Source organism: Pseudopodoces humilis, chromosome 1, assembly GCF_049639895.1.
Source record: "Pseudopodoces humilis isolate 2021_Gansu_Grassland_sample_001 chromosome 1, ASM4963989v1, whole genome shotgun sequence".
Lineage (NCBI taxonomy): Eukaryota > Metazoa > Chordata > Aves > Passeriformes > Paridae > Pseudopodoces > Pseudopodoces humilis.
In genome coordinates, this window is record NC_142200.1 from 19243824 (window position 1) to 19270913 (window position 27090).

At 36.4% G+C, this 27090-nt stretch overlaps 1 protein-coding gene across 31 annotated transcripts in view; it reads right to left on the reverse strand.

The window, feature by feature from the left end:
* The window catches only part of RIMS2 (regulating synaptic membrane exocytosis 2), a 446037-nt gene that overhangs the window by 43075 nt on the left and 375872 nt on the right, over positions 1–27090 (reverse strand). For 18 of the 31 annotated variants that reach the window (XM_088059427.1, XM_088059422.1, XM_088059375.1 and 15 more), the window contains one exon: positions 10497–10738. In XM_088059427.1, coding sequence (XP_087915553.1) covers positions 10497–10738 — 242 coding nt within the window. The remainder of the gene's footprint in view (positions 1–10496; positions 10739–27090) is intronic. The other 13 variants (XM_088059321.1, XM_088059313.1, XM_088059340.1 and 10 more) reach the window with 2 other exon arrangements.

Below are 27090 nucleotides of genomic sequence, written 5' to 3' on the forward strand. Positions count from 1 at the left end.
AGAATTCCTCAAATGAACTATTAACTTAAGTGGAGGTACTCATACACTTATTAGTAATCACTGTACTTAGCTGATTTCCAACATACATAAATAATATTCAACTTCAGAAATAAAATCAACCTCTGAAATAAAATCAGAACATCTTTAAAGCAGACAAACAATAAAAAATCTGCCTAAACATTTTTCTTTCTTCAAGTTATGCAGATTCATACAAACCAATTTTATTTTCATCTTCTGGATGGGAGCTCAGTTTTCAGTCACTAATACAACTCAAGGCATACAGAGATTAGGACCAGAAATTTTTCAGTTACCTACAAACTCGACCAGGGAATGAACCAAATGCTTGCTCTGTAGATATGTCCAAGAACAGCAGGGAGGTCAGCACTGCTAGTGAAACAACAGGACATAGCAACTGGGAAAGACTGACAGAACAAGGAAATATAGCTGGTAGGAGGAAGAAGTTCTTTGTCTTGTTCAAGAAAAAGAATGCTTTGGTGAAGCAAGCAACGCTTCTCACTAGATCTTCAAATTCAGTAGTACTTTTCTGATGTTATCAGAATATAATATCATGGCATATTTCTATTTTGTATTGAAAAAAAAGTAGAATATTGCCTTTCTAGAAAATGTAATTTACAAATTTTAGAATATCTCAAATAGAAAGTTTCTACAGAACTCAGCTTTGTATTTTTAATGTTTTAATATGTTATCTTTTCTACATAAGTATTTAAATTGGCAGTGCCTAAACTGCAAGATATTACATTAATTTAAAATTTTACAAAATATTAAAGACATCCACCTTGTGAAAAAGTCCATATTGCTGGTAACAATTAATTTAGTTAATCAGAGGGAAGTAATTTTTCCTTCACAGTAAAGATTTGTTCTTCACAGGTCTCATTGCAGCAAATAGTAACAAGAACAGTACTTATTACTGTGAATATTTTCAATTAAGTCTCAACATGATTTCATAGACTGAGCTAAAAATAATTTTTGCTGGCACCAAATTCTAACCAGAAAAGGGCCAACCCAAAATATTAGAGTACTATAGTTACAAAACAGAATAAAATCTGATTGTAACTTTTGGAGCAGAGATTTAATTAGTATAAGAAAACATATATAGTTTAACATTTCATATTGTAATTCAATGATCATGACAGCAAAAAATTCAACAGTGTCATTCACACAAGCATATGCAAGCATAGAAAAAACTCCTAAAAGAAGATAGAAAAGGACAAGCCCCCCCCGCCTGCTGTTAAGGAAACTATGTTTCACTTACCTTGCCAAAAATGTAAGACTGCTAAAAAAGTATCTCCCAAAGGATCTGTTTATCTTACATAGGTAGACTAAGAACCAAGCACAAATTATTTAGGGATAAGGAAAAAATATTTTTTTTCATTTCTTAATTGGCAATTCACCTTTTCCTAGACAGACTGCATTACAAATGGTTTGCAAACAACTTGAATGTTTTCATCCCTCAATGTTTTGCTCCCTGAGCATGAAAAGCGAGTTTAACTGAACTCACGTATGCCTAACAGTATTAGAGAAAAATGTATCACTATGTTCAAGCAATACTCAAAAGCTAATAACAAAACCTGTACTGACATTTAAGAAAAAAGTGGAGGAATTCCTCAGTTGTAAACTACCGGAATATAAAATACTGTATCAATAATACACAGTTCACCACTGCACTCCTTGAGCTAGATTCTCATGTTTCCACTTCATTTAGATGCACTTGGGATGTCTTTATCCATTTCCTCAGTACCCATTGGCAAAGCATTTGGTATTGGTATTTCTAAAGTGTAAGGATGTGTTTTACTTTCTTAAATTAAAAAAAAAAAAAAAAATTTAACCTGTAATTCTCCAATAATTAAGAAGCACAATGTACAATCCAGAAGGATAGAAAAAAATAACCTCATAACTTCATTTTCATGTTGTGCTAAAACAGAAAGTAGAGTATTGACAAGTTTTAGATTTATATTATGGCACTCCATTGACTTCTGCTTGTCTCAGGTAATTTCTCTTTTCTGTTCTTTTCTTATCCTCCCCTGTGTTTGTTTCACTTCTCTATACAGACTGTAAAGTCACATATGAATGAAAAACAGTTTAGTATTGGATACAAGTTCCTAGAATGCACAGGAATCTGTCATCTCATTCCAAAGTAAAAAAACTGGAAAATCCTGCTCATAGCCCCAGTGGTACATAAGTTCCTCAAATTCAGTATTTTTGTCCTAATTTTCCTTCTGATTTTGATTCTGCACAAGCTGAGAAACAACTGACTTGCCACCATGGAGATGGTAGGGCCCTATCCTAAACATGAGCATTCAGAAAACACAGGTCCTGCACATTCTGCTTCAGGGACAGATCTGACAAGTTTTTAAAAATGCACCTGCAGAACCTAGCTTAAGAAATTTGGTTTTGACTGCTGCTTTATTTTATTATGTTTCTAGAGAAGCAGAAACCAAATGTCTCATATTGCAACTAGTCAACATGTATCTGTGATTGGAGATCTGTGTTCAGAGCCCCTCCCTTGCTGAAAATAAAGTTTCCCAGTTTCTTGGACAGTACCTGGCATACATCATCTGGCATGTACCTGAGATGCACTATTTTGCAAACAGAAGTTTTTGCTAGCACCCTAAAAAAGAAAAAGATTCACCCAGTATGACAAATAAGACACAGATAAGAGACCTGACTGTAGGCTAATAGTAAGGGGAACTTGATTGTGAGCAAAAGGCTCAGCTTCCTGATCAAATGGTTGCTTGTGTATTCATCAATGGTGCACTTAAATAAATTTAAGTTACTCTGTTAATATCATTTCTCCTGTAGGGCTCTCTGTTAGGAGTTTACTAATAGTGGCACATGTAAATTCTGGGTGATAGTATCATCACTCTTGTTCCCTGGAAGACAAAACCAGTCTAAAGAGCCTGGAGATGCACTGTGAGTCACAGCCCCACTCATTGCACACAAAGTGCCTGGAAATATGGATTGCACAACTGTATTCTCAGTACCTGCATGATTTCCCACAGTCTGTACACCCTGTGGGGTGCTTAAAAGCAGTTCTGTAACTTTCCCCTCCCTGTTTTATCCCACAGAGAGCATGGATTGCTTGTGTTTGTAACACAGACACAGCAGCCAGCTGAAATGGGCAACAGGAGAGTGCAAACTGAATTTCATTAGGACAGCAACATCCATGGAACTTGGACACCAGTCGAGGCCAGAGAGCTGTTCTGAATTAGTCTGCACAGCATGCCTCTATTACCACCTTTTCTTTTGAGGCTATTTTCATGATTTTTTACTTTCAGGCAATTATTCTATCAATTCTATCCTTACAAAGATAATTCCATTTATCAAAGGGTTATTAATAGTATTGATAGCATGGTAGTGTTAAAGACATATATTCAATACTAAGATACAACTTGTCAAAAGACATTAAATATTGCATTCCATTTAAGTAGAAGGAAAGAAATCCTGTATTATTATGAAATGTTAAATTAAAAAAATATGCAGCCTTAATGAATCTGTAAATATAACTGGTTTTTTTTTTTGGTGTGCAGACAAAACTAAACTGTTCAACAGCAAAGTACTACAGCCCTCTTTCTACTGGCCTTTGGAGATCTGAAGTAAATCTCCCTCCACAGAACAACGTTATTTAGTGACAGTGGTTCACAGAGCAATGGATAGATGAATATTGTCCCAGAATAATACAAAGAGTACTCATTGAGCTGGCTATGTACAAAATTGACAAAGCTAGAAATATTATTTAAAATGAGAAAAAAACACAACCAAATTTTCTTCCTTGAAGTATAAACTACATATATACACAGAATTGTAACTACAGATAAGTATCTGCGACATTTCAGGCAAAGTGAAAATTGTATTATTGCCAAGATGTGAGATTGCCCTATAAAGTTCTTCTTTTCACTCTCAAGTTTCATTAGAATGAAATCAGAGCCCTCTTTCACAGAATAATGAACAAGAAATTCTCATATATCACATGCTAACTAAGGGATTAAAAAATCCCAAAAGGAGTTTTTAAATGGAAACTTTCTTAAGGAAAGCCACTTTTCCTTATGTAACAACACAAAAAACCCAAATCTTGTTTACTGCAAAACCAGAAATAAAACAGCTCTAGAGTTTGGGGTTTTTAATGAGATGTATATTATATTTTAGCAGAGCTCTTATGAGAATTCTTCCGCTCTGAAAAAGAAAAATAGTATAGCAGTATCCTTACCAAGAAAGATCACCCTACATTTCTCTCTATTTTTACCTCTAATTATGAAAAGAAAAAAATCTTGTGGAAGGTCAAGCTAAATGTTCTGATCACACTTAGAACTTTCTCCTTTTTCCCCCCCTTATTAATGAGTTCAAGCAGTAATATAAGTAACTTTCTTTTTAAGTAAAGCAATGCAGACAATTTTTTAATGATGAGTAAGGATTTTTTTTAATACTATAAATGCTTACAACCAGGGGGATTAGTTTTACTTCTACCACAGGCAGATGAAAATCTTACAGGTGTACACCTTATTGAGTTGATAACTAAGTTACAGAAAAGTTTGATGAGTAATTTGTGACTGAGGCAGTATGGCTCAGTTGGTGCACATGATCTGCACCTTTTTTCCTCAAATGAAGCCATTGATTCTTACTCTCCAGTCTTACCACAGGGCTTCCTTCTCATCTGCCTGGAATTTCTCCTCCTGTACGGCACAAGGTGTCTCCCACACTTTGTTGTGAGAAATGTCTTCTGGAGGACTTCTATAAGATCATAGCTAGCATTGGCAGGAGTTCAGTTCTGGAATCGCAACTCTGTGTTTGTTTTCACTGCGTCCATCTCTCAGAAAAGCTTTCTGAACTTGTGAAGACTCAAATATACACCTACTTCCTCTGCAGAAAATCTGTTAAGGAGAACTGCATAAATTTTGTACTGCCATATCTTCTTTCCTAGATTTTTCCTCCATGTAGAGGAAAACAGAATTTAATGACATTTTAAAGCCATTTTAGTTTCCAATTAGTCTCTTTATTTACTAGCATACTTTTCAGAGTTTATTTAGTAAAAGCTGATTAATTCTCTTGGTAATGTATTTATTATAATAGTGCTTTCTCTTTGGTAAAGGATTCAGTTCACAATTCTCAACTAATGAGTTAGATAAATTTGCCCTAATCTCTTGTCAGCTGCTAATCCTATATTTCTATCAATGTATTATGTGTTAATTTTAAAAGTAAATCAGATTACACATCAAGAATATTGATGCAAGTGTAATACTACACATTAAAGCAATCTATTACATTATCAGTCTGTCTCTGGAGAGGAAATAAACCCCCAAATAAATGGCTTGTTTCAAATTGCCTGTATTATATATGTGATTTTAAAAAAATTAAAATACATGTCCAAATTTAAAGTAGTAGATGATAATTTCAGTCGCCATTTTGAACACACAAATTAATTATAGGGATAGAAAATAATAATAATGTCTAATATGTAAAGAAATACACTTCTATGCAGTAAATTGTATGCTTACCATATACTATCTCACTTTAGACGATGAAAGGCAATCAATGTAGTTTCTCCTTTAGTTACCACAATTCCAAGTGATTAAGCACCCTCTTTTTAATAGGAACCACATTGACTCTATCTGTAGTACAAGACTGTTTTTATATAAATCAAATTTTGAATTGAGAAATGTGAAATTCTATACCGCATGAAGACCAATGTTACCAATAGATTCTCCCCAATTATTCCATAAATTGAGGAAATTGTTCTACAAGCCACATCTTTGGTTCCTAACAGACATAAGTGAGATTGTTCTACTTGTAATTACAGCATTTCAGACTGTAGTTTCAGCACCCTACAAACCATACAGAATCCAAAATCTGGTTTTAAACAGAAATGAAATAAAATCTAACTCAAATTTTTTCTCTGAGATCTAGTTCTCTTACATTTCTTCTAAGATGTAGCCATGAAATATCAAAATTTCTAAATACTTTAATCTCTTTTCACTTTGGACCTCTCCAGAATTTTTTAAAATGGAAATGCCTCATTTTGATAAAAAACTATCTATCAAATTCACACAACATCAATCATCATTTTGTTGGCACAGAATCAACTGCTGTTTGTACTTTTCCTACAGAGAACTATAATTTCAGTCATATATGGCAAAGTTTAATGCCAGCATAATTATGAAGGATGTCAAAAGATCTCATAACTGTGTCTCAAAATTCCACTTTAACAGGCCTATAACTTCATGCTATGTATGGCATCCCAGCAAGAGGACTTAGGTGACATGGAGCAACATGTTTCAATAAAGCAAGTGCAGTTCAGGCAGCGTCAGTTCCCCCAGCACCACCCGCTACGTTTACGTGTGCAGGGTCCTCTGAGCACGGCACCTTGGAGCAGCGCTCTCCAGAGACACACAAGGGCACTGATTTCTATCCAAATATAGTTACAGCCCCCTGCAGGCATTACTGCACTGCTCACTCTCAAGTCATGCTGTAACTTCCTTTTTTCATCTATTTTAATAGATTGCATCTACTGTAATCGCATACCCAAAGACATGATGGGACTCAGTCTCTGAGAACGCGCTGAACCCTGTATGGGTGACTGAACATATGTGATGTGTTGGTATATATGATCCATGATTCTTATAATATGATTTAAACTGCTTTGGCTCTTGGATATAATCAGCCTACAAACACAACAGGTTTTGGCTAACTGAAGAAAAGACAAAATATTTACCTTGCTAAAATAGAAATGCCAGCTAAATGAGGGAAGTGAAGGCACAGAGTTATTTACCTGCCAGAGACAGTGCATGTAAATTGAAAGGGATGCCTACAATTGCATAATAAGATGACAGCAAAGATTTTACTCATTAATGAAATATAACTGCAATAATAGGTATGCATCTCTATAGAAGTCTGATCACCAGTTCCCTCAGGGCTGACCAGTAGGAAAACAATTTCATTACAGATATGAATAGCTAAGTCTGTTAAGTATTGCACTTTGCATTCTATTTTCCTCTGTAAAGAAAGCTGTCTTTTCCACAAGGAAGAACGCCTGTGGAAATAGGACCCAAACATTACAACATGAACTTCTTCTTACCCATCAAATGTTAGCTTCTAGAATTGATAGCTTGACTCAAGAATACGGAGTATACATTTAGCTACTTCTGGAGTACTGGAAAGGCACAGAAGCCAGAAATAAAATTAATTCTAATTTATCTTGCTACTCTACCCTTCAGTATCTTGTAATTTACTGAAGTCTTAAGTAAAAGCTACCTTAAAAAAAATTACTTTTCTGTCATGCTCTTTACCCATAAAACAACTATTCCTACCTCAAAAGGACTACAGACCAGAATAAAAAATCCAGTTCTGTATCTATTTTGAGTGTCAACTTCTTAGCATTGTGACAAGTAACAAGAAATAATATAACTATAATTTGAAAAGACATTTAAAATTGACCTTATAAGGCATGTCTTGTAAGTCTGATACACAGTCCTGAAAACAGTTATGACCTACTTTCAGAAAAACATCTGGTATAGATTTAGTTATAAAATATGAATGAAGAAAACCACTGAAGTAAAATTATACTTTACAAAACACTTGAAAAAAGCTTCAGAGATACAGACAGTCATTTCTACACAGATTTCCATATGAGCACACAACTTTCTACAGAAGTAGTGTTATCTTCTGATATTGGTATGCTTTTTCAAGCCTGATATGTAAGGAGATATTTAGCCAGCCTATTGAACTATATAATGTCTTCAGAAAGTACCTAGGAAATTTTTATACTTAAACCAGTTTCTACATGACACCAGTGCCCTGACACCTGAACATCTCCTGCCTCTCTGTTCCAGAAAATTGTACTTTATAGGACACCTATAGGAATTGAGTGTTTTGTTTCCAGATTGTACCAACACGCGATTCCTTGTGTAGGCACCTACCATCTGAGGAAAGGAACATGATGAAACAAGCAAGAGAAATTTATGAATTCATTAAACACCCTAACTGAAAGTTTTAATCCTCTGGTACTAATGTACAATGCTGGTGTCCAGCATTTTCTGTAGGATATACCAATGGATGTAAACAGAATGGTTTGGAAGGGATGTTAAACACTGTCTAGCTACAACCTTCCTGCAGAGGGGGCAGGGACACCCTCCACTTGGGCTGCTCAGAGCCCCATCTAACCTTGCCTTAAACATTTCCAGGGATTAGGCATCCACAGCTTCTTTGGCCAGCCCGTTCCAGTGTCTCACCATTCTCATTGTGAAGGATCTGAAGACGTTCAATGTGTGATCATGGTCACACTTCATGGTGTGACCTCACCCTCACCAACCCAACAGGCCATCATGTTGTGCCACTGGAGACACAGCACCATGCACACACCTCATCCAGGGCCTGGCATGTGGGCACAGGCCTGCTCACCACAACCAGCAATGCTTGTGTGACTCAGCTCTTTAAAGAGGCCAGCCCTGAGTACAGGCCTGTCCCAGGGAGCAGCCAAGGGAGACGGGCTGCCAGCCACAGCCACGCAGGCTCCCTGGCTCCTGCCGCTCTTCTAACAGCACTGAATTACAGCTCCTCACTCAAGAGTTTGTCAGAACACTCTACTCATGGTCAGTGGGCCTAAAGATTTTGAGTACTCTTTGAGACACTTATACTTCACATTTGTCCCTGACTGGAGTATCTAATCAGTCACTGGGAAACCAACTGGATGTAACAGGGAAAACTTCAGCTTGAAAGTACCAAATAACAAAGACAATGTGGTAATTAAATCAGATCTAGACCAGACACAAAGTACAGATTCTCTCTAGTGCTGAGACATACTTGAGCAATGTACAAAGAGCTGACATTCTTCATTTAGTAGCTCTTACGGCAAGAGAGACCAGATTAGACTATAAAAAGTTATGTAGTGCATTGTATATGGTTTGATATTCAAGTGCATCTATACAGTTACATGGTTCTGTACTATCACAAGACAAAAATTTAGATTACCAGGTGAGCAAGTGATTACTTTTTATTCTTGCCTAACCAGACACTTCCCAGATTTGTCTAAAGGTGACTTCATCTTTTATCTGTCAATTATTTCAAAGAAAATAGAAATGTACACAGTAATGTAAACTTGCAGGTTTCCATTACCTGCAAGCAAGTTGGTAAAACACAAGGCTTGCTTACTGGTAGTCATCAGTGTCTGCATGATATTCAGAGCTTTCTCTATATACCTTCTTTCCCCTCTTCTTCATTCCCTCCTGTTCATACTGCCTTCAGTAAGCCACACAGTCAAGCTCCCTACCCTCTTCTGCACTGTTACCTCTCCTTCCTTTCTTTTTTGTAGTTCTGTAGTTTCAGTACTTGAAATTGCACTCACATCTCCCAAAAATTTACTTAAAAATTTACCACAGTTTCTGACAGTGCAAACCATTGTTTTTCTCCATTTTGTTATATGTTAAAACTCTTATCACAAAGTCATTTATCACCATAAACAACTCTCAGTTGTTTGGAAACAACTGAGAAATGTCTTATCCATGTTTGAATGATGGTTAGCACAATGGAGACCTTCAGATGGGTCACACACAGCAGGGCACTGTAAACTTACGTTGAACCATGTAAAAACTTCACAACAGTTTATATTGAATACTGAGAATACAATATATCTTCTGTATATACCTTGAAATATATTATATATATGCATGCTTATATAAATTGCTTAAATTCTTCTTTTATATGAATGTGATTCAAATGCAAGTAACTTTTTTCTGTGTAAAATACGCTTGTCCTATACAGTGTCATTATTTGACATTGAGCTTTTCAGAGTGCATTATATGGATTTTCCCCAAAATAGGAAGAAATAGAATAAAATGTGTAAGATTTAAAACACTTTAAACATCAAAGCAGAAAAACTCTCCATTTTCCTAGGTAGCATTTCAGCATCCAATTTGAACTGAGAGATACAGGAAAGAGGAAAACTTCTACAGATGGCAAATATGCTTGTAGGCTGAAAAAAAAAGTAATTAAAAAGCAATAAAACATTTGCATTAAAGTAATATAGAATAATTTTGTTCAGGAAAATTGTTTTCCTTCAAAATAAGGTTGCATGTTCAAAGGTGAAAAAAACCTCATGTTGAAATACCCAAACAATATCTGTGACAAAACAAAAGGCATCTTGCAACATTTCAGCAACCCTTCACAAACTTCTGTAAGGAATTCCCCCAAATGGAAGTACAGCTTATGCTGGTTCCTGAAAAGCTGAAAAGTAAGGAATCAGGGTATTAAGCAGGTTCCACAAAGCAGAAAATAAAAGCTTTGGTCCAACCTGAAAAGGATCTTTGCTTAAAAAAAAAAGTAAATGTTCAGAGAAAAGAGATAATTGACCATTTTCTTCATCCCATAGAATATTGTTGATGAGGCAACTTCAACAGGATCTTTGACTGATTAAACTGCAATACGTAAGTATTATGTACATTTAAATGGTAATTTGAAAGGGGGGAAAAAAAAAAAAATCTAGTTCCTACCAGTTTGGCTGAGTTGTGACGTGCTACGGCTTTTTCTTGATAGCCCCACGATGGCGACCATCTTTGCACCAATGCTGGAGCGTCTCTTTTTGCTGCCACCACCAACAGTGCCCACTGCCGTGTCCGACTGGCTGCCATCGTTCTTCTCCAGCGTGTACATCTCCCCACTGATGCTGGTGCTCTTAGTCATGTTCTTTCCTGAGACGGCCATCTGTCTGCTTTGCATTTTGGATGTAAAGACACTGTCAGCCAGTTGACGGATAAACAGTGCAGACAAAGAGTAAAAAGGGGAAGACAGAAAAGGACAGGTTTCAGATGGAAGGTTTTGGGAGACTGGAGGGTAAAAGCAGCTAATCACACAGGTAGGGTTTGGCTTTAAGAGGTAAAAGGAGAAAATTTAATTCTAGGTTCTTGGTTGGTCCACTGTAAAAATACTTGACTCATCAAAATCGTGTTTTAAAATACAAGCTCTTATTTACTGATTGACTTAAAACTTATTACCAGAAAAAGCATACCAAAGAATTAATGTATCCATATATAATATAGTCACTATTTGTTCAGAAAATTTAAGTTCTGTCGTCAGTGCTGTGCACCTCTTCTTCTGACATACATACACACAAATAATGTATTTTTCTTTGGGAAACAGACGATTCATTACTGAGTGGAAAAGCACATCAGTCTGAAGCCCATTTTTGGTTACTAAACATTCAGATATTTCAAGGATGTTCTCAGTAACATGGTTTAGCTCAGTCACTGTACAGTAATGAACATCCATAGGTCTTTCCTCCATCTCTGCATCAACAAATACAGGTACTACATATGTATTTCACACAACACTTGACTGTTACGTGGCATGGATCATCAGTACTGATAAAATGGAATTCAATTCTAATGTATCTTTTGTACTCATTTAGAGACTGTGTAAACGTGCTCTATGTGGCTGCACACATCTATTTGGCTAAACTATCTGCTGCAGCACTTCACGCATCCCAGGGGAACCTGATCTACCAGTGGTCCAGGCTAAGGGACCTTTCCTTTCCTCAGAAATGGCAATCTACACTGGTGACAACAGCACTTATCCAAATTTTGCCTTGACATCCAATTGGTAGGTGTCTGAACAAATATCCAGAACTGGAAGCTCTGTGGGGTACATGTGGGCCTGCAAATATATAGAGAATTTTCTATTTCTATGAAGTTCTTGCACTGAGCTTAGACCTTTATTATTCTTTTCAGTACAGTTATTCTCACCAAAAAGTCCCCATGAGATGCCATTTTAAACAATCCACAAAAATGTGGGCTATTTCTGGAACTCAAGGGAAATTATTTTTTTTGTTAAATCACCAATATATAAAGGCTAAAATTAATATTTTTGCTTTTTAAACAGATTTTCAAATACATGCAAAGGCTGTTGCTAGAACTTTAGTGCTCAGCAAATGTCTCTAGAGCAAATTTTTCTGAGTATAGAAAAATATATACTCCTCTTCCTTTACCTATAGTGGTCTGAAATCTATTACATATAAGGAAGGCATTATTTTTTCTTTATAAAGATTTTGCAATACATATTCTGTCAATTATTTATCTATGGAATTAATGCAGTGAACTCAAAAGTAAATACTTTATAAGAAGACTTATAGCTTAGCCACAACCCACAGGGAAAGCCAAGAGCTAGTTCATAGCAGAAGTAGACCTTTACCATTGAAAAAAATAGTGAATGTATTTTTCTGGGAAGTTACAAGGAAAAACATGAATGAGAGTTTGGATCAGCAGATGGAGAAACATAAAACAAAGCTGAGAGAAAGCCATAGTGGCCTTGCCTGGACACACAGTCACAGAAGACTCAACACAGTGGTAACCTGAAAGCTTTTTTCTTACTCTCTTTTAGGTCTCTTTGTTGTTATATGTTAATACACACTGATTCTCACTGGTGCATTTATCACCAAGGGAGGAGTGGGATAGGATGTGGGTAAAAAGGAAGGCAGGGAAACAGTAAAAGAGAATTTGTATTTCTGTGTCTTATTAGCACCATGTGAAATTACTTTTTAGAGGATAACATCACATGCTGCATTTCTATCAAACTAACACCTCCAAGAATTCAAAGAAAACAGATGACACAGAAACTAGTTCTCAGTTTCAACATTATCTTGCATGTAAAAAAACCTGGAGTTCTAGAATAAACATTGCTCTGAAGAGCTAGTGTCTTCAACTTTATCTTAAGCCAAGTTTTACTAAAAATCTGAAAATTAGAGGCCCTTATTGTGGGAAATGGAAAAATAGAAACTTCCACAGATGCTGAGGGGTTCAGTCTGCAGCCTTGGAAAGAGCTTGGGTTAAAGTAATGATGAAAGTACACAGACATTGGGTAGAAAAATTATAAACTTATGTTCTTATATTTATAAGAATGTGCCTAGAGTGGGGAAGAAATTATATTAGGTAAAATAGTTTGAGGTTTGAGCTGTAATAATCTGACTTACAGAGTAAGTAAGAGATCTAGAAACTGTAATAGAGGTGTGTGTATGAGTATGTGACCTGTCAGCTTAGTGGCTAGGAGACAGAGGCAGTGCAGCAAAATTAAGCAAAAGTGATAGGTTAATAAGTGAAAACAAGTTTAATGTCAACTGTCTATTGGACCAAAAGGTTATATATTGCTGTGAGAAGAAGAAACCCATGACTACCTTGAGCTACGGCTGACTTGTTCCTCTAAATCTCATGCCTTCAGACTGACATCTTATCTGTCTTAGTTGAGCAATAAATCATCTCAAAGCATGGTGGTCCCATTCCTCGCTGTTCATCTTGACACCTTATCCAGTAATGCTGTTTTTAATCCAGGTTCTCAAAGGAAATATGATTAATGTGTGCTTTCAGTCAGGTCTGTCTCTTTTTAGTACTTTTTAAAAATCAGATCAAATTTGACAGAGCAGTAGGAAAATAAAGCTATTTAGTTTCCAAAACTGTTTTGAAAACAGATCTTTGGAGAGAGATCTTACGAATGCTTCTTTGGGAAAGATTGCAGAAGTCATTATTGAATCTCTCCTAGTAGAAGCTCATTAGCATATATAGGCTGATGGGCGAAGTAAGTTTTTTCACTGCTTGCAGAACAATCAGCAATCTGTTTTTCAAAAATAATATCCAGAAAATCAGTGAGTTCCTGTCATATGGAGAATAGTAATGCATTGTCTTAGAATGATATTACCATTCAATAAGGGTCCTATATCATCAGTGGAAACAGAAAAATTCTGCATTTTAATATAAAAAGTTACGCAGAAGAGAAGGTCACCATTTCCTGAGTTGAATGTGCCTCTGAGGTTCTTTTTGTGTTTTTTCCAAGATTTATAGTTCTATTTAAGAGGAATAGTTGCCCTTATTAAAGAAATCAGTGTGTTAAAAGAGTCACTATAGTTTCACTGTGCAGTTAGCTATGAAAGTACTATGAATTACTAGAGTTTGCTTCTTGGCTGCTGTTTAAAGGCTTCTGTATCACAAAATGTTTTGCTGTGTACTCCTGCCAGTAATGATGTAGACTTCTATCAGAAACCTTCTTTTGGCCAACTTTTTGAGAAAGGTAGAAAAGGGAATTCAAATGAGGAGAAAGGGATTTAGATTTGAGTGGATATACCAAATACTAGTACAAATGGCTGGTACCAAAATTTCATTCGCAAACTTCAAATTTTTTTTCCAGTAGAGCTCTAAAACTATTTTCTTCAATTAAAGGCTTGGAGGTTTACCCCTTCTCTAAAAGCAGCAGAGAAGACATCTTTGCTACAGTCCTAACCAGCAAACAGCCCTTGGAGAAAGCCATCTCATAGCAGGGACTTTGTTTCTTTGCTATTCCTCTCTTAGCAAAAAATCTTTGAGAAATACATGCTAGGAGAGTCTGAGTGGCTTATAGTGCCTCATAATAAACATAGATTGGTCATGAGCACTTCCTTCATCAGCACTCTGAATCCTTCCTGGCCATCCAAACCCTCATTCACTAATTTTTCTTGGCAGACACTTGATATCCTCTCCAGTACAAACCATCCTTCTACCCAGCCTGTCTTTTGACAGTGCCACAAATGGATCATTCCCAGAAAAACTGGGTGTTGTATGTCAGATTTGGTTCCTTTCAGGGGTAATAGAAAGGTTGAACTCAGAGTAAAATTTAGAGAGTAAATCATACAACTTTTTTCCTTAACAAGAAACAGAAATTACTGGAAGTTTTCTTTATAAGTACATATACACAAACAAAATCTCACAGACATCCAGTTAAATATGTTCAACAGTATTTTAGAACAGACATTATATAAAAGTATATACATATAATGTATGAAAATGTATGAGTTAATTAATAGATAGGCAGTAAAAATAGGGTTCCCAAGGTGTCCTATAGGATAATAATAATTTTTAAAATATCCTCAGCAAAAACAATATACAGCCAGATGCTGGGGGGAAGAATAAAATAAAGGGGGGAATAAAGTAATTATCCTAGTCCAAATAATATGTGCATAATGACATAATAATACCATTATTGAAACCAAAACAAGAGCAAAATCTGCACACAACCCCAGCTATGTGGCAGCCCACAGCCTACAGCAAGAGCAGAGTGAAGGTGGCAGCCAGGCTATTGCCTTTGGCTTAACAGAACCAAATTAAAGAGGAGAGTGAAGGGCAAAGCTCACACAGGAACATTCCTTCCTGCACTATCCCAAACTCCAGGAAACCACCTGAGGAAACCAAGAGCTGGAGACAGGTCTCAATGTAAATATCTTTTCAGACACTTCCATTTAAAGAAATCACAGTAAGATATCTATATATATTTGTAATTTAAAGCCAATGGTGGAGTATGAGAGCCCAAACACTAAACAGTATTCTTAAAAATATACCATGTTAGCCAGCTGAGGAGAATCTGACAGATACCCGTGATGTCAAAAGTATTCTAAGTAAGTTTTGAAGTTTATTTGCTGGTAATACTAGATTAGGAGAAATTCCTGACTACCTTGAATGCAGAGAGGCTCAGCAGAGACTTTGACAAATTAAAGATCTGGGAAATCACCAACCATATGAAGTTTAATGAAGACTAAGCACTGGATTCTGCACCTGGGACGGGAATTGGATGTACAGACTGGAAAATGAGAGTCTGAACACCAGCACCACAAAAAGCAACCTGGGGGTCACTGGCAAGTTGAACATGAGTCAGCAGTGCCCTGACATCCAGGAGGGCCAACCCTGTCCTGGGGGGCATCAGGCACTGATGGCCAGCCAGGCAAGGGTGGGGATTGTTCTGTTCTGCTCTGCTCTGCTCTGCTCTGCTCTGCTCTGCTCTGCTCTGCTCTGCTCTAGGGCGGCCTCACAGCGAGTGCTGGGGGCAGCTTGGCACAAAATAAGAAAGACATAAAGGCACTAGAGGCCACCCAAAGGATGCCAATGAAGATAGTGAAGAGCCTTCAGGAGAGGCTGTATGAGGAGCAGATCAGGTTGCTTGGTCTGTTCATTCTGGAGAAGGGGAGACTGAGAGGAGACCTCATTGCAATCTGGAGGTTCCTCCTGAGGGAAAGAGGAGGGGCAGGTACTGATCTCTGTGGTGCCAGTGACAGGACCTGAGGGAATGGCTTGAAATTGTGTCAGAGGAGGATTAGGTTGAATTTTAGAAAAAGGTTCTTCACCCAGGGGTGACGTTGGGCACTGGAACAGTTCCCCAGGGAAGTGCTCACAACACCAAGCCTCACAGAGCTCAGGAAGTGTGTGGACAATGCTCTCAGACACTTGGTGTGACTCTTGGAGCTGTTCTATGCAGGGCCGGGAGTTGGACTTTGATGATTGTTTTGGGTAATTTCCAACTCAGGAGTTTCTATGATTCTGTTAAATTTAATATGGTCCTTGTAGCCAATGAAGAGTTCTGTGCCACACCTAGAGCAGTCAATCAAATGTGTTAGGCCTGTTCTCCGGCCTTGACAGCCTGCATACACACAGGCTAGCTTACACTAGCTTACATCCTTCCCAAAATGGGGTTTTATCAGGCATCCTGCCTGGAGGAAACTGAGCCCAGTTCATGCTATTTCATAAATTGTCCTTGAATCAGGGGCACCTTATCAATGTGTCCAGCACAAAGCTATGCCACAGAGAGCACAAGCTGTTTAAACAATATAGATGATCAAGACTATGTCCTGGTCCTATCTTCCTTACTGGTCTAGACTAAGCCTTAAATTCCTTGATGAGATTAGAAATCTCAGATTGTTTTCAAATTATGATTTTCAATAACCCAATTCTAGCCCAAAATCTTTTTCTGAAGGCTTTTAAAGAAAAACAGTAAGCAACTATAAAACAGCTGTTCAAAGACAGCCTTCTGGAATTGCAGTGTTAAGGTTTTGGATTTCTTAAAGGCATTAATCTTCACTGTCTCTTTGCAGAGACTCACCTGTTTTCAAAACTGAGAGTGTAGTTACTCTCTGGAAAAAATGTGCTTTCAGAGTCTTCCAGACACTACAGCAATCAGAAATTATATGGTTTTTCTCTCCAGTTTGTCAATATTTGTACTGAATTACTGAAAGATTAGAAAACACTGCCAGAGAAACTTTAAAAAAATGATGATTAGAATTGGCTACTTGGAAAACAATCCTTTCTGGTATTGTTGCATAGCCAGAGGGGAATTCCATAAAGTGCCTAAGGAAACCCTCATAGAAGAGAAGCAAAGAAATAGGTCTCACAAGAAGATCTTTGATTTAGCCTTGGTATCTCCTGCTTTAAGCAGACCATTCCCTTGATATCTGACCTTGATATATTCCCTTGATATCTGAAGATGGAAAGAAATTGTTTGTGAGGTTTGGGTTAAGGAGAGGGAAGGTTTCACAGTAAGAAAGGATCCTGTCCTAAAGGCAGTGAAACTGATTTAAAGCCACTTTACCTGGGACAGTATGTGGCTTGTAACTTTTGCACTGGGTAAGATGGGCTGCACTGTGGGAAAATGTTCTAGATCCTAAATAGGCTCCAGATGAAAACTTGGTTCACTCAATATTTTTGGGTGCTAGGTATTAAAAACAAGTCAGAAGCTTCATCCTACCTCTCTCAGTTTCTGATGGACTTGGAAGCATTTAATAATCTTACAAGGAAATACTAATTTTAGAACTACTTGATACTATTTTGGCTGCTATATTTTCCATGAAGCAGATGCAGACACAATAAATGCTCATTGTAACATATGTAGTAAATGGAAAATCTCGTCCTGTTGCCATAGGTAAAAACCTACACTCTTTGGCTGCAGTTTTTTAATTAGTTGCAGAGTTGGAAGGCATTGTGGTCAGATTCTTGTCTACAGAAACAGAAATATTTTCTAAAATCTGGCTGATTCATACAGCAAGTGCGCAATTTCATCAAGAAGCATTTCTTTAGACCAGAAAACTAAAAAAATCCATCCCAAAACACAAACTAAAACCCCCATACTGATAGCACAATCCATCTGCCAGCTTGAAATAAGTCCCAGTGACAGGAATCCCAGAGTTTGCACTCAGTCTCCTTTTCCCTCTTCACTAATCTGGTAAGTTCTGCAGTAGTAATGTACTGCTAATGATTTATAAAACTGTCTTTTAAATCAGGCCCTGGCTCTGAACCACACGAGTCTGTGGCAGAAAGCAACACAGGGAGCAGTACAGAATCCTTATACCCAGTGACTTTGTAATCACTAACAATTACAAAGAATATCACTTATTATACAAAGACCAAGTAAAGATGTAACGGATGTTATCTGTTTCAATGAATGATAGACTAAAATTATTATGAAAAACTTGTTTTTTTTTCACGTATTAATGAATACACTTTAATAAAACCAGTGTTACGAAGCACAGGCATTTTTCCAGTCTAAAATGCTGTTAATACTTTTAAATGTGAAAGAGAAGGTATCAGTACAATCCCTTATACCGTATATTGTTGGCAGGATTTTTGAGGATGCTCTTGTATTTTTCAGTTGTCTTTACAGCAGTATTGGAAATGACAGCTTGTAATCTCATTGCTCTGCCATAAGCATATGTACAGAGAATCAAATTTACACAAGTCATTTGGCAGACCTTTCAGGTTTCTTTATTTTAAAGTCAAAGCAAAATTAATATTATTGCTCTCCAGCTCAGTTTTCATTAGAACCCCAATTAAAATAAGGCATCCATAATAGTGAAAATCCATGTTGCCAAGTGTGTAGTACAGCTGTGGGCTGTGGGTCCTATAGAAAGGATTTAAACAATTTTTCAATTGTTGTGATGGATATTTTCTAATACATGTCTCCTGTGACCTGGAAGAGCCACTGAAGACTTTGTTTACTGCTTTTTACAAGCAGGAGATGAATTTTAATGCCATTCATAATAGACCTGTTAACTCAATCAGAGATGCTCTTATTTCATTAATTTACTGAAGAAATTTAACAAAAACAGCATTATGGGGACATCTGTGATGTAGGAAATAACATTTCCATGGGAACAACGCTTCCGGCCAATATATGTACTTGTCTGCCAATTCACATCAAAGAGAGACATTGCAGGTTCAAAATTATAATGACTTTGTCTCTGGAGATCCACTTGGTCAAAAATTATTCTATTAACTTATTGGTGGTATAAATATCTAATAGCTACTGGACTGACTTAATTATTAGGTTTATTTTTGAAATTACAACAAGAAAGTTGGTGGGATAAATAGAGCAGTGTTTATATAATCCTTTTTGTTATGTATATTACTATTCAAAGAAAACTAGTGGCAACATCTCAAAATACAAGTAGCAATATTTTGATATGAAATTTCTTTTTTCAAAGGTCTCTTTCATTACAAATCAGGAATACCTCACCTGCTGCAGTACACAGGTTGACTTGAGCTGTATCTCCCCCTCTCTAGTAGATGTAAAGGTATCCACACTGCTTTATTATTATAAATTAATAGAAGCATAACTTATAACTTCTTCCATTACATCTCTAGCAAATTTTTTTCAAATAAGAACAAATGGCAAAGTAATTTGGGGTCAGGGAATTATTTACAAAACATAACCACAGCAAATGAATGATGCAGAAAAAACACTGTAACAGCTAGCTGTTTCCAAATGCTAGCGGTTGAATTATACAGAGCTTCAGAGATTTTTGATAAGATTTCTCACCTTCTCTGATAGAATAATTGGTTATTTTTAAAAATAAAAATACAGTTGATATTATTTGTTAATTTAAATTGCAGTTATAATGAAGATTGTATTAATATTTGTCTAGTGTTGATAAATTTTCAAGTTTTCATCTACAAAGTTACAGAAAAGCTTTATTACCCTCATTATAGTAATGAATCTTTGATGAAATCCCTTTCTTTGATACAGTGAACTAAACTAGGCATTTACTCTGTGTGGATGCAAAAAAGGTCTAGCAAGAAAATTAGTTGAGGTCTAGAAGTCTTGCATTAGTCAGCTGCATTCATTGGTAATAAAAGATAAACATATTAGCTCAGAAAGTTTGGCAATAATTTACATTGCAGTCAAAGACCAAGTGAGCTTTGAATAACACCTAAATTCTTTTAGTTTAGAAAGCATCTTTTTTAACCTCACCTAGAAGAGAAGTTGTGTTTGTGAAAGCTGGGTAACAACTAGCTTGCTAAATTGAAACTGATCATGAGCAACCTAATTTAATAGAGACTGTTCTCTTGCAGGAACGCACCTCGCATGTACTTAATCTGAAAGTTAACTGTTGTTGCCTGTTCCAACCTGCTGCTGAATTAGACTTCCAACAGGGATGGAGGAAAGGGCCCAGTTTTCTGTATTAACACTGCTTGTCGCAATCTACACTGCAAACTTGTTCGTGCTGCTCACTGTTGTTTCTGGAAGGGCTGAATAGAGCTCTATGAAATGAAAAGCAAGCAGTGAATTGCTAAAACAGATATTAAATCCAGTATGTGTCCCAGACCGTAAATCACCAGAGAAATAATGTAAAATCCAGTCAGGAAAATGAGAAAAAATTCAGACTTGAAGGCTGAAATGCTCAAAAATAAACAGAAGTAAGAGACATCCTGTTTTGCCTGAGGATAAGAAGTACCATGATTTGTCATCTTGCTAAACTGAAATTACTGTGAGGGAGATTTACTTGTTTAGAAAATTCATTGACAGAAAACTTTGGAAGATAGAAATGGGGGAACTGGACAGGATGCACTACCGAGATTACATTAAGAGAAAAATCACATAATACTCAGGGAAGAGCCAGATGTCTAGAAAGGGCTTTTTTAAAATAAATTTCTGTCAGCAATATAGATCTCACTATAGCTGCATCTATATTTCACTCATGAAAGACTGTATTTCTTTGATTAGTACTGCACAAATGGAATCTGCTCAGGCTCGTTTTAATGCTTATGCGAATGTATGTGGCAGTGGCTGTCTAAAGAATAAAACAACTCTGACGCTTCCTTCATCCTTGTGAATTCGGGTTGCTTGAGGACTCTGAAAAATCAGGGTCAGAATAGGCACTGCTAACATCTCCAAAACTCATAGCATGTCTCTGAACTGATCTTCTGGGACTGAGAACTGAACGGACATGAGCAAGAGATCTGAAGCCGTAATTACTTCAACCAAAGAGACATTATCTGGGACATCATGATCTTGCCTGTCTGACTTCTGTCACTTTGATAAAATGACTTTGAGTAGCTTTTGGTCTCTGGGGGAAATTATAAAAGCACACAGAAAACTTATCATCATAAAAAAGAAAACGTGAGGAAAGGTATCTCACATCTTTCTGAACCCAAGCCTGTAGCCTTTGTTTTTCTGAGCTGGAGGAGGCAAGTCTATGGCCAAATGCCCATGCTGAGACAATGTGTACATGGCACCCACCATGCAAGTTTTGAAGCATCTTTCCTCTTTTTTACCTTGGGTCTCCAAAGGAATGGTGTTTATGTTGTGGCTACTGTCTGGGAAGTGCTGGGCTGTCAGTGGTATTTTAAGGAAATTTGATTTCCTGCTGGGAGCTATCTGATGACACATCTCCCAGCTTGTTTAGCCAGCACCTTATGGACTTTAGGAGAAGTATAAACACCACACAGGTACAGTGAAATTACTGAAAATGTTCAGATGTTCAGTAAAAAACATTAAAATCACATATATGGGCAATGCCCAACCAGTGGAGCATTTCCATAACTATTAAGCACATAATAGGAACACCAGCATTGGGCCCCTTATCTCTAGTTAAAGTACAGTACTTGGTAGATGGGCCTGGCAATGTGTTTCAAAGGCAATAGCACAAATCCAGCAACTGCATTTTAGAAATACTTCTAAGAAGTAACATGAAGGGGTTTATATTTGCTTCTTGGAAGGCTAAGTGGTAAACTTATTATTTTTAATAAAGTACATTTTTAAGAATACATATTAATTTTACAGAATCTTGTCACTCTTCTATTAAAATAAAAGGTGAAAAGAGAACATACATCATTAAGACAGAGCTATATCTGTCCAATCATAATTTCCAAGAAAGAAAGAAAGAAAGAAAAAAGCCTTATAAGCTTCAATATTCAATCCCTTGTTTTTATAAGTTTCTACACCACTTTTAGTTTTTGCTGTTGCTATTGTCACTAGATCTGTTGTGCTCAATCCTGTACAAATAAAGATAAAAAGTCTATCTATTTGAAACCTTATGATTCAATCTAGCTTTAAATATTTTCAGAAAATGAATCTTTTTATAACACACTTAAAAGTGCAAAACCTAATTTCAACATTTATGTTTACTTCAAACCCTCATTTTAATTTTTTCCTTCATCTCTGCTTCCTTGCATGTCTACAGGGCTTTCTCCCTGCATTTGTTGTGGTTTTGTTTGGTTTAAACTACTGATGAACAGTTTTTAAATGAACTTTAGTAACAGGAGTGCACCAGTGCTTTATGGATCACAGGTCAGATTTGTCTCAACAGAGGTAAAAGTGCAGGCTGCATTTCATGGAGAGGGAAGCAGTCTCTAAGATATTGCATTGTAGTCACAGTAAAAATCCCTGAGTTCCTTGCTGGATGCCTTATATCAAAGCTGTGGACAGTTTCAAATGACTTATTTTTACTGTTCAGCTGTTAATAATGTGTGCTTCCAAATTCATTAATTTCTTATATCCCAGTGTATCAAAATTATTTTACTAACTGTAAAGGAGCCTATTTATCTTTTGTATTTACTCCAAAATAACAGGAAAAAACAGATCTTCAAGGGTTCTATAGACAGTGACAAATAACTTAGGTGACTTTACTAGATTTCTTAAATTATTTTTATTCCATTCTCAGTACAGATTTCATAAAAATATATTTGTTCATATAATTCCATTTGGAACCACTGTTCTTTTGCATATTTTTCCATTATATTTTTCCAGAAGCTACAAATAATTTTCTTCTAAATGTCATCTATGAAAATGTAGAAAACTAAATGGCCAAATTATCATCCATGTGTGTTGAAACCCAGTAGCTCAATGAATTCATAGTTTTAAATATTTTCCTTTCTGTAGAAAACTAAAGGTAAAAATCTTACATTAAAAAGTAATGTCTCTGAATGTATGCTTCAAATGGGTAAGAGGTTTATAAACTCCTAACAGACTCCACTCAGATCAATAATACTAGGAAAGTCTTACTGAAAAAACCTTGGTTTTGGTCCTCTGATTTTAAAGGCACAGAATGGCAATATGTAAGCAGCTCTACTCATCTAGTCATAACAGTGCAGAAGAGTTATGTTAGAGAGACACAAAATAAAGTTGCTGCTTCTTGTTCAAGGACCCAGTGCATCACACCTGCCCCAATTGCCTGGATAATGCAACATTTTGCAGCTGAAAAGAGCTGATGAGCATTGTACTGCAACCTGCCATTCTCATCCCAGGAATGGCAAGATCACTTTGTTGTCATGTTGAAAAAGTTGTTAGACCAGCATCTTCTGTTGAGAGCTGCAGGTAACTGCATTTCAGGTTTTCCCTGAAAACCTACATGAACATTGACATAGTTGGACTCAAGTTCTCTCTCCCTCTATGGCAGAAATGACACTGGGTGAACCTTTATCTATCTATCTATCTATCTATCTATCTATCTATCTATCTATCTATCTATCTATCTATCTATCTCTGTTGGAAGCACAGATTGCCTGTACTGCAATTCTGCTAAAAGACTGATCATGCAGTGGGGAGTCTCAAGCTACCGTTTTCTCTTCCAAACATGTGTGTGGCCTGTTTGGCTACAAAGGTTAGATAAAATTACCTTCTTTTATCTAATAGTGCAGTTGAAGCAATCATTAAAATAACTTTGAAATAGCTTTAAAAAACCAACAGCACATACACATTGAAAATCGATTCTCAGCGTCTTATCTTTTGTACAGTTTTTTATATTTTTATCAGAAAAAAGATTTTCAAAACCATTACTGGCTTCCACCCCTGTGAAGGAGCTTGCAAAGACTGCATTGACATGTTGACATTTAGTTGTTAATAGCTGCAGTCACGGTGGAAGGGTCATAAACTGGAAATACTAAAATTACAGTTTAATGAAAAACTAAGGAACAAATACTCATCAGGAATCACTTTTAAAACCTACAAATCAAATTCTCTAAAGACTTTTTTATATTGAATTAACTACAACTAGAAAGTGAATTTGAAATTAATCTTTATACCTAACAAAGGAAGGGGCACAAAAAGTATGAAGAAACTCTAAAAAGAGAAAAGGTTTTGTATCTGAAGAAATACATTACTTAAAGCCATACATTGCACTCTGTTTCTTGAATTTTTAAGTGCTCTGCAAAATTACATCCCAACTGAATTTTTCCACTACAAATTTTCCTTTCTTGGTTGTGTCATCTTCCTACTTAATCAGCTCTATTCCTTCTACCATCTTTTAGAATTCACTTCTTTTCTTCACACAGGATATCACTGATTCCTTCCAAATACATAGCAAAACTCTGTGACTTGCACATGCCTTTTATTTCCCATCTCTGTCTTCTCTGTCCACTCACACAGATAATTGATTTGTCCACTCTCTCACCATTTCAAATGACAGATACTGCAGTGCTTTTCTCCAGCCCTGGCAATTAACCCCCTCCAGGATACAAGAGAAGAGATAAGTTTCATAGCGTTTCTATTTGACTATCTCATCTTCCTCCACACATCAGTAAAAAGTTACACTCTTTTACACAGTTGTACATAATTCATCCTTATTTCTTAGTATCCTAGCACTTGCTCCTTATATTTATCGTCTCTCATTCAAGGTTGAAAGATCAACTCCTGATCATCAAACTTGTCCCTCACCCACTCAATATATTTTTAGCAAGCACCTCATGTTTTGTCCTCATTGTCTTGAATGCTTGAAAACAGCTCTCCAGAAGCATTCACAAAGATACCTTATTTTCTCTCCTCAAATTGCCCCTTAGCATTCATTCTCTGTAGTCAAGATGCCCCAAATACTGTGTTGTACCTCTCTCTGTCACGTGGAACATCTCTTTGTTCTTCTGTGCTTCCCTCTCTGGACTCGTATGTTATTTCATGATTTAGACTCTGTGTGCTTAGAACAGAAGTTGTATTTTTCTATTGTATTTCAACATTGAAATCCTGCTCTGTGACTACATTTGCTGTGTATCCACATGGTGAAATAAAATTATTGTGACTATCCAAATTAATGCTTAGGATTGATATTTAAAAAAAATATTAAGAAAGGATAAAATTTAGAGCGGCCTTATACAGGTTACCTTCAATAAAAATTATTAATGATCAAAGATTGTATCTAAGAAGCCTTTATTTTTGACTCAGATTATCAAGGAGATGGAGGAAGAAAAAAAGTCAGTGAACTCTGCATAATAAATACTCAACAGCAAAGCTGGAACCACCCTTTGTTTGCTAACATGTACTGCAGAAAAAGAACACAATTATGATTTCCCTCTAGGTCAAGCAGATGCCAAAGTTTGTTTTACAAGGCTTAATTAAGGCAAAATCTGATGCTGCAACTATTTCTGCCAAAAAAAGGTTAATTGATTTAATGTATTCCAGTGTTCCAAAAGCTAATGCCTTATATCGTGCCAAGGTACTCTTGGAAATAGGCATGGAATGCATTAGTGATGGATGTCTGTGTTTACAGTCATTTCAACCCCCCCATGATGTCAGCAGATTGAAGACCTTAGTGTGACTATTACCATCACTCATAAAGTATATAAACACAGTAACATCAAGAGGTATGAGGCATTTTTAACAAGGTAATTTTTGATGATGCCACCATTGTGAGCAGCCCCTGCATTTCAGAATTCCAAGAGGAAAGGTTACTGCTGTCCAACTACAGATGAACCTCTGAAGTAAAAGTATGTCTTGAAAATTCCCATCTTCAATACAGCTTTCCTTGGTGCCCAAGATCTCAAGATCTACATGATAATTTACTACTATTCTACCAAGGAAAAATTGGCTGCCTTTGTTCTGCTGGGTCTCTCAAATGCCTATTGATATGTTTAATTGATATGTTTGGTTAGTTTTAATATTTATGGTGTGTCTGAAAACATTCTTTTTTGGAAGCTGAATTCACTGCCTTATCTTATAAATTGCCAGGTATGTGTTATTTTAAAAATTGCCAGACAAATGAGCAGAAAGCACTGAATTTTCAAGAATGTCGACAATTGATCCTGCCTTCAGGCTTGTCCATTGAATACACAAGCAATAATATTTCAATATGTTAATGAGACACAAGTATGTGTGTATATAAATGTGTGTACATACCTATATCTGCCCCTATCCAGGAATCAATCTGGCTTTTCTGTTTGGTTCTTACCCTAGAAAAATGTTCAGAAAATCCTAAAAAATGAGCACTGACTCTACCATGGGAAAGGAAGGTGAATATAAACTTTTTTTTTGTTCACAACTTGCATACTAGAAGTGGTCAATAATATTAGAGACTGATTTCCATAAAGGGAGCCAAAATCTAACACAAACAAAAGTCACTACACAATGGTCACTTAATAACATCTTGTTTCTTTACAGAGTAGAGACTCCTGACTTGTGTCACTTCTTCCTGAAGGCAGAGAGTAGCTAGAAATCAGAACAAGCTAGCACAGGAAACAAGGAGCTGTTTCTCATAAAGGACTTTACTTTCTATGGGGGTCAGCATATTGGCTAAAGACCAGCTTGAGTGAAATCTAGAAACCAGGAACAGAGTCATGCTTTTGAAAGGCAGACCTTTCAGATCCATTAGACCAGGAAATTAATGGGAAATGGAAGAGAAAAAGGTCTTTAAATAATCCTTTCACACACTACCATACAGCAGTCCCTGGAACACATATGCCAAGGCACTCTTAAATTAAGACAGCTGTTTCTAAACAGTTTTTGCTAAAATCTGAAGTGCATGAACATGAGTGAAGGAAGGATGGCACAATATGTAAAGGCAGTAGTATGGCTATATTAGTTCATATCACCAAGACTATACACTAGGATTTTGATTCTCTTTGTATCCCCTTTGTTTTGAGTATGTTATGTGAGCATATACAAGCATATACACGTATAAGTTTGTAGCAAAGAAAGAAAATGGATTTCCATAGATTGCTCTGGGATAACCTTAATGTATATGAGCACAATTTTACAGGCATAAGTTATTTAGAGGTAGTGCAGAATTGTCAGGCTAAAAGAAAACTTATTTTTTCTGAGATTTTCTGC